General features: G+C 43.5%; 1 protein-coding gene across 1 annotated transcript; it reads left to right on the top strand.

Annotated features, from left to right (window-relative positions):
* Window positions 1-11,755: 11,755 nt before the first annotated feature.
* Window positions 11,756-12,954, top strand: LOC123399361 (short-chain dehydrogenase reductase 3b-like). The gene has a single exon (XM_045093778.1). It carries the CDS (start codon window positions 11,984-11,986, stop codon window positions 12,788-12,790), a length of 807 nt encoding a protein of 268 aa, XP_044949713.1. The 5' UTR covers window positions 11,756-11,983; the 3' UTR covers window positions 12,791-12,954.
* The last annotated feature ends 1,324 nt before the right edge of the window (window positions 12,955-14,278 follow it).

The raw sequence follows: 14,278 nt of genomic DNA, 5'->3' as shown, positions 1-14,278 counted from the left end.
GCGCCAGAGCAGCGGACACCTACTTGTTGATCCTCAGAGTCCTCCTGGTTCGATAAACCTTACCGTCCCCGTGTAAGGGAAATCTGCTGCTGACTACATCTCCACCTTCCACTTGGGGTAACCAACGAGGGGTAAGAAGTATATCCATCAACTCGTCATCAGCAGCCGCAACATAAGTCACGGCACAACCCTCATCTCTCTCTCTCGTAGTACTTCTCCGCCATCACGATCGCAGTAGTGCGTGGCAAAGCCCTGTCGAGATCGTACCACCACCACCACCACGCCATTGTGCTGCCTGAGAACTCACTTACTACTTCACCTTCGCTCGCTAGATCGAGGTGGTGAAGGCATCATCGAGTTGTACTTGTGCTGAACGTGGAGGTGTCGTCCATTCGACGCTTGATCGAGACTGATCGTGATTGGATCGCGGGACGGATCATGATTGTATCATAAAGATGTTCGACTACATCAACCACATTTCTCTATGCTTCCACTTAGCAATCTACAAGGGTATGTAGATGCACTCCCCTCTCATAGTTGTTCATCTCCACAGATTGATCTTGGGTATTCGTAGGAAAAAAATTGTTTGCCATGCAACATTCCCCAACTTCTAGTTGGTCATGCTGGTTTGTCAGGCTGTGCTCGATGGCTTTTGTTTCTTCATGCTACTGCTGCACTGCCAGTGCATTGAGGACTGGTTTAATTGTTGTTTTTGGGGCCAAAGACTTGCAGTAAGGTCATCATTTGAGAATCCTAACTTTCCCTGCAAAAAACACATATATGTTACAACATGTGGGAGAATTTCAAAAGTTGTAAATGCATCTCCCGCAATACACAGTGGTAGTGTGAAAAAATATCATAAGTAAGGAAGTGTCTGCAAAAAAGAGTTGGACTACTCACTATCTAAACTTGTTTCTCTTTAATTCGCTTGAGCTAGATAATACATATGTAGTAAGGGACATGAGTTTTTGAACTCTTCAAGGAGTAAATAAACCCTTAGTCACGACTTTCAGTTGTTGATGATAATATTCCTGCCATAATGTAGTTGAAGACTTTAGGTTGTAGTGCACATTTTGTTGGAGATATGCCCTAGAGGCAATAATAAATTAGTTATTATCATATTTCGTTGTTCATGATAATATTTTATTATCCATGATATAATTGTATTGATTGGAAACTCAAATACACATGTGTATACATAGACAACACCATGTCCCTAGTGAGCCTCTACTAGACTAGCTCATTGATCAAAGATGGCTAAAGTTTCCTAGCCATGGACATGAGTTGTCATATGATAACGGGATAACATCATTAGGAGAATGATGTGATGGACAAGGCCCAAACCTTAAGCATAACGTTTGATCGTATCCAGTTTATTGCTATTGCTTTGTGCATGTCAATGTATTTGTTCCTATGACCATGAGATCACGCAACTCACTGACACCGGAGGAATGACTTGTGTGTATCAAACGTCACAACGTAGTTGGGTGACTATAAAGATGCTCTACAGGTATCACCAAGGGTGTGTGTGGAGTTGGCATGGATCAAGACTAGGATTTGTCACTCCATCTGATGAAGAGGTATCTCGGGGCCCACTCGGTAATACAACATCACAACAAGCTTGCAAGCAATGTGACTAAGGAGTTAGTCACGAGATCTTGTATTACGAAACGAGTAAAGAGACTTGCCGGTAACGAGATTGAACTAGGTATGGAGATACCGACGAACGAATCTCGGGCAACTAACATACCGATGAACAAAGGGAACTCCATGCGGGATTGATTGAATCTTTGACATCGTGGTTCGACCGATAAATATCTTCGTAGAATATGTAAGAACCAATATGTGCATCCAGGTCCTGCTATTGGTTATTGACCGTAGAGGTGTCTCGGTCATGTGTGCATAGTTCTCGAACCCGCAGGGACTGCACCCTTAACATTCGATGACGATATAAATATAGTTGAGTTATTGTGTTGGTGACTGAAGGTTGTTTGGAGTCCCGAATGAGATCCCGGACGTCACGTGGAGCTCTGAAACGGTCTGGAGGTAAAGATTTACATATAGGAAAGTGGTATTTGGGTTCCAGAAAAGTTTTAGGGTTTTACGGTATTGTACACGGAGTGCCTAAAGGGTTCCGGGGGTCCACCGGGAGGGGCCCACCCACCCTAGGGGCAACATGGGCCTAGGAGGTAGCTCACCAGCCCCTGGTGGGCTGGGTAACCGACCACAAAGAGTCCCATGCCCCCAAGTGATAGGTGGGGAGTTGCCTTGTGGAGGAGGGACCCCTCCCCTTAGGCGCCCATCTCCCTTGTTGGAGGTGGATTCCTCCCCACTTGGTCGGCCAGCCCTCCCTTGGAGGAGGGGCCAAGGCTGCGCCCAACCTACCCCAAGGCATAGGTGCAGCCCTACCTCTCTTCCTAGGTCGATTTCTCCTCCGAAACGCATATGTGGCACTCCTTGGCGAAGCCGTGCTGAGATAACACCACCACCACCGCCACCACACCATTGTGGTGACGGATAACTCATCTACCACTTCACCCACGTTCGATGGATCGAGGTGGTGAAGGCATCATCGGGCTATACGCGTGCGGAACGCGGAGGTGCCGTCCGTTCGGCACTTGATGAGGACGTTCATGATTGGATCGGGGGACAAATCATGATTGGATCGCGAAGATGTTTGACTATATCAACCGCGTTTCTCAGCGCTTCCGCTTAGTGATCTACAAGGGTATGTAGAGGCACTCCCCCTCTCGTAGATGTTTATCTCCATAGATTGATCTTGGTGAGTGTAGGATTTTTTTTGTTTCTCGTACAATGTTTCCCAACATATTTTACATTCCCTCGGTACTTGTTTAATGTACGACACAATATGCAGTAAGAGAAATGTATTTTTTTGAAGTATGATATGCTACATGTATACTCTTTGAAGTATGATACGATATGAAATTACTAAAGCAACCGAATAATTGTTCACTAAATCAGTTCATCTCCCTTAGTACTTGAGAGAAATAAAGGCGAAAAACACACCCTAAAAGAAGTTGTTAGGGGGGAGTGGGTTTGCCATTTTACGCCCCCTCTGTTTCTGACATGTGGATTGCATGACGGGTGTGTAGGAGGAAGACAATAGGACGAGTGGTTTCTACAAAAAGGGATTTAAAATGAGACTATCTAGATAGCAACGGGTTTGCCCTTTTTTGCGCAAACAATGATCCCTCTACACCTTGAGGAAACCAGTGCTCATTGTCTTGATAATTCAGAAAACATTTCAGTCACTAAAACATTTGATTTGTTGAAGTAGCCTAATACCTTTTTCCCTAAACAATGCTCCCTCTACACCGTCCGCACTTGTAAACAAGGAAAGGTGTAATATATTCCCTAAAATAAGGTTTTGGAAAAAAATCATGAATTCAAAAAATATCCATGATTTAAAAAAAATGTTTAGGAACTCAAAAAATGTTCACGGTTTAAGATAATTTTCACGAATTTATGAAACAATGTTCAGAAATTTAAAAGTTATTCATGATTTAAAAACATGTTCACAAGTTAAGAGAGTGTTCACGAATTTGTAAAAATATGTTCAAGATTTTGAAAAATTGTTTGTGAATTTAAAAAATGTACATGATTTGAAAAAATGTTCACGAATTCGGAAAACATTCACAACTAAGAGAATGTTCAGGAATTGGTAAAACATGTTCATGATTTCGATTTTTTTCATGAATTTTAAAAACTTCTTGATTTGAAAACAAATCATGATTAAAGAGAATGCTCACTAATTTGTAAATAAATGTTCATAATTTAAGAAATTTTTCAGTAATTTCAAAAATGATCACGATTTAAATAAATGTTCATGAGTATAAAAACATTTACAAATTTAAAATATTTTGCAAATTTAAAATAAAAATAAAGTAGAAAAACAGATAAGAAAATAAAAACAAAAAAGAAAACAGAAAACAGAAGAAGAAACATAGCTGAAAACGAAAAAAAGTAAAAAAAAAAAAAAAAGAAACAAGAAAAACAAAAATCCTGGTTGAAACCCAAAAAAGGACCGGCCCATACAAAAATACGCATTTAAGGGAGATACGCGCCGGTTGCTAACCAGCGACCTGCGCCAAATAGGATTCCCCTAGCTCGATGGTTGGTACTTCCTCCCTTACGATTTAAAAGGCGTGTTTAAAAATTTTCTGAAATTTAAGTGATTATTGATTGGTTGTGAGCTGGATTGAAAAATAGAATTCATACTATACATACATATATAAATAGTACAATGAAGTACTAATTAGATGTTAGAAGTAAATGCAATGCGTCCTAAATCTTGTCTATTATAAGAATGTACGTAAATTTAACCGTGTCTTTTAAAATATGATGGAGGGAATATTATATTATACGCTATTTCAACATCAAGATAGAGGAAAATCAAGATAGAGTAAACAATACACTGTATTTATGTCGAGGTGGGCACGCCCAATTTCTCTTTCAACTGCCTACGGAGACCCAAGTGCTCTTATGACTTTAGCAATCGGGCTTTCATGGGATTCCTTCACATATTCTTGGCCGGGGCATTTCTCACCTTATATATTTCACACTAAAAAAGATCTCACGTCACGTGATGTTTCCTTTAATTGTACTGAAAATATATAAGTAAATGGAAACAAAATAAATAGATAATTCATATTTAAATATTGTAATATGTTACTCAAGCCAGGTTAACAGTGACTTTGTTTGTGTTTGTAGTTGTGTTTGTTTTACATAAAATTGTTAACTTGTCTAACTTAGAATTTTAGTTTTAAAAAAAAGATATTATTGAGAACATGTAAGTATATGCATCATCAGCTTCGTTTTTTTTGCTACCACGCATCATCAGCTTCGTTTTTTTGCTACGATCACGTAGATATTTTTTTTTGCTACAATTTTCTTATTGTTGCAACCGTTGATAAAAATTGCTGCATCACGCCGAAATTTGCTGCATCGAGGAAAAAATGTTGCATGACGGTGCGAACGCGCGCGGTTGGCAGATCGTGCGGTCCACGCACGGCCGGCCAAAAGTTTCGACCCGTACACACTGGCCTTTTTTTAAGGCTCGACATACACATACGTTGATACAAAAACAGCAGCCCACAGCAAAAGAAAAAAGAGCAAGCCAGAACGCCCAGTGTCGGACACTTAGTTTAAATTTGTGCCAGATGCCCCAAGGCTGCCACATGGCAGCTCACAGAACCCGAACATATGCAGGTGTGCATGAGGCTCTCCATTACACGCTCACAAAATACGTATATGATACTCTCCATTACAACTAGCCTCATGTACACCTGCATACGTATTACATGATACTATGCATTAAGAATGTAGTATCATGCACTAGTATCATGTGTTAGTATCATGAAACAGTTCATTTATTGTCATGCATGACACATAGTAACACAACATTTAATATAATACACTATCAGGCTGGCCATAGTGGGAGTAACTAAGGTAGTATCATGTACTTGGGACTAGCAAACATGCTTATGTGGCAGACAATTAAACAAGAAAGAGATGGTTAAAGTAACATAGGTATTATGTTATTATGTGTCATGCATGTCAATAAATAAGGTCATCTAAGATACTATGCATTATGAAGGTAGTATCATACAATAGTATCATATGCATGATACTACTATATGATATTCCCCACTATGGCCAGCCTCTACTCAATCCTTTCTTTCCTCATTTAATTTCATGTCACCTCATCAAATATGCTTAGTTGGCATGCATGATACTACTTATGATACTCCCATTACGACCAGCCTGACAGGGTTGTAAGAGCATGTTAGTAATATAATCAACTCATGGTTATATCAAACTGTCATGTTATATGTAGTCATTATCTATATGCACTCATGCAACAATGTGGGCTATAAGGTTTGCTATTATATTTTTATTTTTTTCATCTTCTCTCTGTTCTTTTTATTCATATTTATCATATTTGCCTAAGAGCTTACTCCCCTTAAAGCATTTCTAGCAGACCACGCATATAGCCAACCCGCAAAAGGCATTTACAGTTCGTGAAAAAAGGGTTTTGCGGGCCGCTCTGGATGCGGACATAGTCAGATCCCACAAAATGGACCCGTAAAAAAGATCTTCGGAGAAGATGTTTTTTACGGGTCGGCAATGCGGGGTCTGCTCTGGCGGCCGCGTCGACCCCGCAAACCGAAGACCCCATAAATCAAAATTACTCATCATGTGCAATATAAATAAAATGGTAATATTCCAAATACAGTAATCATCCAAAGTACAATAATTATTCAAATCACCGCAGCAAACTAAATGAATATTACACATGAATACAAAAATTGTCCCGTATACAAATCACACATGAATGAAATGAAAATGAATGAAAAAATGGAATGTGTTACTGCCCGGCCCTTTGCCAATGGTGCTCAATGAGATCCTTCTCAAGTTGACAGTGGGTGTTTGCATTTTCAATCTCCGTGTAGGTGTGAAGAAAATCTCTAATTCGATTAGGGTCTCTAGCTGGTTTGACACGGCTGCCCACATTGTCATAGAAGAACTCCAAGTTCATGCCTTTCTCATCTTTGAGAATCATATTGTGAAGAATAACATAGCATATCGTGATGTTTTTAAGGACTGCTTGTCCCAAAACCGAGCAGGACGACGAACAATGGCAAACCTAGATTGCAAAACCCCAAATGCTCTTTCAATGTCTTTTTGGGCTGCCTCTTGTGCCCTTGCGAATTCAGACTCTTTCCTACTTTGGGGGTCTTTGATGCTCTTCACAAATGTTCACCAAGAAGGGTATATACCATCTGCAAGATAGTATCCTTTTGTGTATTCATGCCCATAGAAAGTGTACTTGCAAGCCGGAGCATCACCACTAGCAAGCCTAGCAAGCAAATTAGACCGTTGCAACATATTGATATCATTTAGAGTACCTGGCATACCAAAAAAGCAATGCCAAATCCATAAATCATGTGAAGCTACAGCCTCTAGCACAATTGTTGCATCACGAGACTTGCCATAATACATTCCCTGCCATGCTTTTGGGCAGTTTTTCATGTCTAATGCATACAATCTATGCTTCCTAGCATGCTAGGACAACCTCTTCTTTTGTTAAATGACATCAATTTTTTTATGTCTTCCTCGTTCGGTGCCCGACGATATTCAGGACCAAAGACACAAACAATCACTTTGGCAAACCTACACACTGACTCAATCATACTATCTTCCCCAATGCGAAGGTGCTCATTGGTGTAGTCAGCCGGAACGCCATATGAAATTACCCGCATAGTTGTCGAGATTTTCTGTTATGCACTAAATCCCTTCAAGCCCGCGGCATTCCTTCTTTGAGTAAAATATCGACAATTGGCCTCGCAAGCTTCAACAATTTTAAGTTTTTAACAAAGGGGGATCTGCGCATACGGTACCTTCTCCGGAAGAGGTGCGGTGGGTATGTTGGATTGGCGGCGAAGTAGTCTCACATCAGCATCTCGTTGTCGAGATGGCTATTTCGAGGAATGCAAAGACGGCCGACATTCGATCCACGCCACCTCTTTCGGTGCTCGTCTTCGTGCTCCTTTACGGCAAGGGCCATCACCAAACTTTGCTGGCGAAATGTGAGAAGCATCGTCTCAACATCCGAGTCATCCGAATCGGATGAATCCTCGAGTAGAAACTTCTCGCACATGATCAAGTTCATCTCCGGCGGTGCCTCTCCCGCCGCCGTGGATTGTCGGATCCCGGGGAGCCGGTACAGCGGCTCGGCGGAAGAGGGCAGCGGCGACCCAGCGGCACGAATCACCCCGTAGATTCGACGGAAATCGCCAGCGACGGACTGGGGAAGCAATGGTGGCGCGGCGGCGGAAGGGGAGGGGAAAGGGCGCGGGCTGAAATGTCCGTCCCGCCACCGCTCCCCTGTAATACAGGGCACCGTATAGGCGAGGCGGAAACCTGTGTTTTCGCGGGTAGGTGAGGGGATTTTGCCGCGCTCCTCAAAACAATTTACGGACCGGACGCGTTTCAGGGGTCTGGTGTGGCAGCATTTTTCACGCAGACCCTTATTTTAAGGGTTATTCTGCGGGTCGTAACAATTATGCGGGGTCAGCTAGAGATGCTCTTACATTTTTATATCTTTATCCTTCACATAGACAAATGTGTCATGTAAACGGGCTATAAACTCATTATTGTACTTGCATGATGCTCGTCTTTTAGATGAAACCAGAACTAACGCCCATTGCGACATGTGTCGACCATATGCCCAGAGCTGTCACGCACGGCATACATAGACGCGTATGCCGAGAGCTACACGCTCTCTTTCTGTACAAAGCTAAATTAGAATTTGTGTAAATTTTCAGTATAATTTTGAAGTATTAAAGTGAAGTTGAACCTACGGTGGTGTTGTATATGTTGTTGATGTGGCTAGGAAGCAAAATCTACAAAGTTTTGTTTTTTTTACTTCACTAACTACTCCGTATAAAAGATAGCCTCCGTGCGGTCATCGTCGTTAAGTAAAAGAAATTTACTCCGCTAACTTTACTTTGTCAATCCTCACTTAACTTTTAAGGCATCGGTTAATTTTTTTTACTCCGCTATCTATTTACTCTGCCTGGTCCTCCATTTTTTAAGTATTAAAGTGAAGTCGAACCCACGGAGGTGTTGTATTCGTTGTCGATCTGATCGGAAGAGGTGGGAAAAGTCGTGTGCTTTGACCGCAAGGCATCCATCCGGCCCTGCCGCTGCCGGCAGCCGTGATTTGTGTCAGTCAGAGTCAGAGCGATTAGATCAAGCCCATCAGCCAGCAGGGAGCTTTAACCACCCGTTGACCTGACGATGGAGATGATGATGGCGCCGGATCCGACGAAACGGAAGGAGTCCGTTGACCATGGTGCGCAGACACAGTAACTCTGTCTCTTCTTTGGATCTGAGCCATGTGTGTCTGTCGATCGATCTATCATATGGGGGTGTTTGTTTCTCAACGGACTAGACTTTTTTTTTTAAGTCCCAGGGACTAAAGAAAAAAGTCCCTCTAGTAGAGTTTTTTTCTAGTCCCTTAAAAAAAGTCCCTCCTGTTTGGTTACTAGGGACTAAAAGAGATTTTTTTTAGACACTGTTTGGTTTCAAATAAGTCACCAATTTATAAGTTGAAAAGTGCAAAAAGTGACTTATTTTGCCAAACAGACTCAACTTATAAGTCACCCCAACTTAAAACTTATAAGTCTTCCACTTTTGCATGAAAATGTGACTTATAAGTCAGATGTCAACCAAACAGGCGTGACTTATAAGTCACTGGTTTTAAGTCACCTGACTTATAAGTCACCTGACTTATTGAAACCAAACAAGGCCTTAGTCTAGTCCCAGTGAAACAAACAAGGCCATAGTACTAGTATTATAATCCTATAAAGTACTCCGTACTTCCACTGGCCGTCCGGCATGGTAATCTGTCCGTGTCACCAACAGATGGAGATGGGTAGCAGCCGGGAGGAGGACCAACAACCTGAAGCAAGCAAGCACAGAAATTCTACCGAGTTTGCCGCAGCACGCCTCGCGTTCGCGTCCGATTTGGTTTGACTATAGAGACGTAGGAAATGGACGGGAACACAATGACCTCTTTTTTCAGTTTAGCTTACCGACATACTTCCTCCCTTCTCGTTTAAAGGATCCATCTAAAAAAATTCTGATTTTCGTTATATTAGGCTCATTTTTGACGAAAATGCATTTTGAAGCTCGGGCTTCATGGCATTCTTTATTTTCTTTAAAAATCAATTTTTTGTTTCAATATAATTTGAAAAATATGTAAGTACACAAGAATGAAATGTATATGTGTGTAAAAATTAAGGATGAAATACCTTAAGATGCGATCTGTGTAAAAAAGAATAAATTTATGGACTTTTGGGATGAATAGTATCATGTGCTTAAAAGACATATATTTGTCTTTTTTGCACAGACCTCGTTTCAACGTATTTTATTTTAAAAATTTGCACACATGTGTATTATGCCTTCATGTATATTCGTATCTTATTCAGTTTTTTTCAAATGTAAAAATATGAATTTTGATGAATTTTGGGGTTTTCAAAAACAGGGCTCCATGGAGCCCGAGCTCCAAAATGCCATATTCCACTTGTGAATCCAACTGAGCTGAAGTGCTTTGAGTATCATGGCACATTTTATGCATTTTTTTACTACATCATGCAAGTCAAATGAGAGGGGGATGATGCACTTATTCCTTTGGGAATGGAATATGTGACAAGTATTTCATTGGACAGTTCAAATTAGTGTCATTCACTTACAATCCATCTTAGTTTATGATATTTCAGATTTAAACTTTATAAACCGGAAGAGAGTGAGCAGCACCCAATAAAAAGGGTGCGCCCTGTTTTATAGAACACGGCTTAACGATACAAAGCGTCAAGGAGTGTCAAAACAAGCTAATGAAAAGAAAGAAGACAAAAGATGCCAAACACAGCTAATAATCATTAGAAGTGTGTTGCCATCCTTGTCGAGCAAAAGCACATGAGAGGCCGGACCACCACGAGACAAAACCAAGGCCATTGACGGCACTCGAACATGCATTACCTTAAGAAACTACGAGATATTGCAACAAGAATTCCACCAAACTATTGCATAGAGGCAGCGTGACTCTGCCGTCGAGCAGAAAGAACCGAGAGGCCTGAAGACCTAGCACATGTGCATGATAGTGGTAAGAGTGACCGCCAAATGCCAAAGTCGAGGCGACATAGTGGCGCTCCAAACCAGCTCAAAACACTTTGTCGCGACAGAAGGAAATCCACACTCACCGATGACGGGCCCAAAAGGGTCACTATGCAGACACTATCACCATCAAGTCTATCGGAATGGATATAGGTTTTCACCTTGGACACTTGCACAAGGGCAAATGGGGTAGAGCGACGATGGCATCCCGAAAGGGACACAACACAAACGAGCATCACCGCTATCGTCGCCAAGGTGCCGAGATTTCGTTTGGCACATCCAGCTCTCCCAGCTTGTCGGGGGAATCAAGCTATCGGGCCACCGCTATCGGGAGGTGGGGCAACATGACCTATTGAAGAAAGCTAGCCAAGTATTCGACGATGGCGGGGAGGAGAAGAGGAGAGATGGACCCCATGCCGGTAGGGGGCACGATGGCCACCAATGTGGACTAGTGAGGAACGTTGGGGCCGAACATCTCCCCTTTGCCAAAAGTCCATTTTAAACCCTGAATTTCGTCATGGATTTCATAGTTCAGGGTACGGTCAACCGGGATTTCGACTTGAGGGTTCATTTCATCTGACCTCTACAAATTCAAGATTTAAAATAGACTTTTTCCGGTCCTATGTCACCAACTTCATTTGTAGAACAACAACGCGTACGCTGGAAGATGGGTCACACAGACCATCAGATCCAACTCTAGATCATTTTCTTCCATCAATCTTAATTACTACAGCTTCTCCATACTATCATACAAACAAACATGATGATCGATCACACTGAGTAATAATGCTGTAATGCTGTGTGTGTATGTGCATTTGACAGGGGCGTGCAGGCATGCCAGCCTAACAATGTGAGGAAGGTGTCTCCCTGCCTCAAGCCCTCGACCATGGCCACGTGCTCCCCCGTCGCCCGCTGTTCCTCCCTGTCGCCTGCCAGCCCGCCTCCACAGATTCCTCTTCCTTCTCCATTTCATCAAAATTTGAATTTTATTAGTTTAAAATGAGGCATCAATTTCATCAGAAAGAAAAACAGTGCATGCAAATCGCAAATTAACGTGTAGGCAGTAGTACAACTGCTTATAATTCTAATTCCTCGAGAATATATTACTGCCGACGCGGTTACATTGCTAGTTTAAAGCAAAGTATGCCCTATATAAACCCATCCACGGCACAGATGATGTAAACCAACACATCCACAGCACGCCGTTCATTCCGGCGGCCTAAGTTAACCGCGTGCGGTGCTGCGCGGTGCTGTGCAGGACAGATCAGCCGGCGGCGTCACCATGTCGAGGCCGAGGCTGGACGGCAAGGTGGCCATCGTGACGGGCGGCGCGAGTGGCATCGGCGAGGCGGCGGCGCGGCTCTTCGCGGCCAGCGGCGCCACGGTGGTCATCGCCGACATCCAGGACGCGCTGGGCGAGGCGGTGGCGGCCTCCGTCGCCGAGTCCAGGCCCGGCTCGTGCACGTACGCGCGGTGCGACGTGACGGACGAGGCCCAGGTGGAGGCCACGGTGGCGGCGGCCGTGGCGGCGCACGGCCGGCTCGACGTCATGCTCAGCAACGCCGGCGTGCTGCTCCCGACGGGCCCCGTGACCGACATGGACCTGGCGGGCCTCGACCGCGTCATGGCCGTCAACTTCCGCGGCGCGGCGGCGTGCGTCAAGCACGCCGCGCGGGCCATGGTGGCGGCCGGCGTGCGGGGCGCCATCGTGTGCACGGGGAGCGTGGCGTGCGTACAGGGCGGGTTCGGCCCGGCCTCCTACACGGCGTCCAAGCACGCGCTTCTGGGCCTGGTGCGCGCCGCGGCGGGCGAGCTCGGGCGGCACGGCGTGCGCGTCAACCTCGTGTCCCCCGGCGGAGTGGCCACACCGCTGAGCTGCGCGGTGGTGGGCGTCGGCGCGGAGGAGATGGAGGCCATGACGGAGGCGCACAACGTGCTGCGCGGGAAGGTGCTGCGCGCGTCCGACGTGGCGGAGGCCGCGCTGTTCCTCGCATCCGACCAGGCGGGCTTCATCAGCGGACACAACCTCGTCGTCGACGGCGCCACCACCGCCGTCAACCCCGTCGTGCTGCAGTCCGTCGGGCTGTGATCTGTGCCACCCACTCCGATCATCTCATCAGCTCTCCTGATCTGTTCATACTACAGCAGCAGTTAATAATTAGTAGTATTAATATTGTGATGCCACGAAAAATATATTGATGTTGTGAGTTGTGACATGATGAGAACGTCATAATACTACTACTACTATACTTAGTCTTTTGTTCCCTTAATTTTGTAGTATCTTCGGCGTTTTACTATGCTATATACTGTATACACTAATATACATGTCACTACAACCAATATATTAGTATATTGGTTGTAATAATTCCTTATACTATGAGACAGAAGGAGTATGTTTATGAGATGAAATGGGAGAAATGCCAAACAAAACCTGGGTGGCAGTGCACGAAGTCTCACGTCTGAAAGCTAACAGCAGCTGGCAGAATGCTTGGTCTTTTTCTTAAATTATTTTTTGCATATATTTTTTTGGAAGATTTTTTATATTTTTTAAATATAATTAATTACATACACGAGCATACAACCATCCTATAAACACATGCACGTAAACTTTACTCATATAAGGCTATGAACACTTTTAAAGACTGAACCGACACATCATCCTTATATTAACGAAATCATCATGGACACATTCGTAATCGACGACAACGTTTCCTTCCACTGAACATATATCATCAAAAGACCTGAAATAAATCCAAAAAATGCAAGAACCAATGTCAAGTCTAAGACCTAAAATTTGATGAGATACCACTGTCCTTCTAACCATCCAACTACAAATTGATTCACTTCTCTTATAGTTTTGCTTGGCCTCTGAGTCACGAAGTAGCAGGACTTCAGTGGTCGTTAGCTAAACCTGGGCATACCGTGGACAGGACCGAGTTTTTGGCCGGGTTTGAGAAAGCCCGATGTGAAAAACTCAGGCCCAAGCCATGCCTGAGCCGACCGCCGGTCCTAATAAATCGGGCCCGAGCCCGAAAAAGCCTGATCAGCCAGGTCCGACCATGGCTACAAATTAATTTTTTGCAAACCCGAGCCCGGACCGGTCTGCGCGTTGGGCTCACTCTCCAAGCCTGAGCCCGTCCCGATGACACGATCAGGCCTAGTCCGACCAAGCATTTTTGGGACGAGTCGGGTCGGGCTGCCCATGCCCTGTCTATCATCGGCCCATCAAACTTACAAATGTGTATTGTCGCTAAGCGTGACAACTAGGTGTGTCGGGGAGCTCCTACCTGCTGCATTTTTCGGCAGGGTCAGTCGGCCCTGTTTTTTTTTTGTTTCAAAAAATCTAAGAATTTGTTTTTTTCCTTTTCTGCTTATTTCCATTTTTTATTTTTTTATTCATTTTCCTTTCTTTCTTTTGTATTTAAAGCAAAAACATTTTTCGATTTTGAAGAACATTTTTTGAAATTATAGAACATTTTTTGAATTTATAAAAAATTTAAAAATGATATTTTTCTAAACTTGGAACATTTTTAAAAAACAAGAAAATTTGAAATATAAGGAAACGTTTAAAGCACGA

This window comes from Hordeum vulgare, chromosome 5H (assembly GCF_904849725.1).
Source record: "Hordeum vulgare subsp. vulgare chromosome 5H, MorexV3_pseudomolecules_assembly, whole genome shotgun sequence".
Taxonomy (NCBI): domain Eukaryota; kingdom Viridiplantae; phylum Streptophyta; class Magnoliopsida; order Poales; family Poaceae; genus Hordeum; species Hordeum vulgare.
This window is presented reverse-complemented; position numbering and strand designations above follow the sequence as displayed.

What these genes read in the sequence shown, in the direction of transcription:
- LOC123399361 (XM_045093778.1), top strand. Translation starts at nt 11,984, where the DNA reads ATGTCGAGGCCGAGGCTGGACGGCAAGGTGGCCATCGTGACGGGCGGC.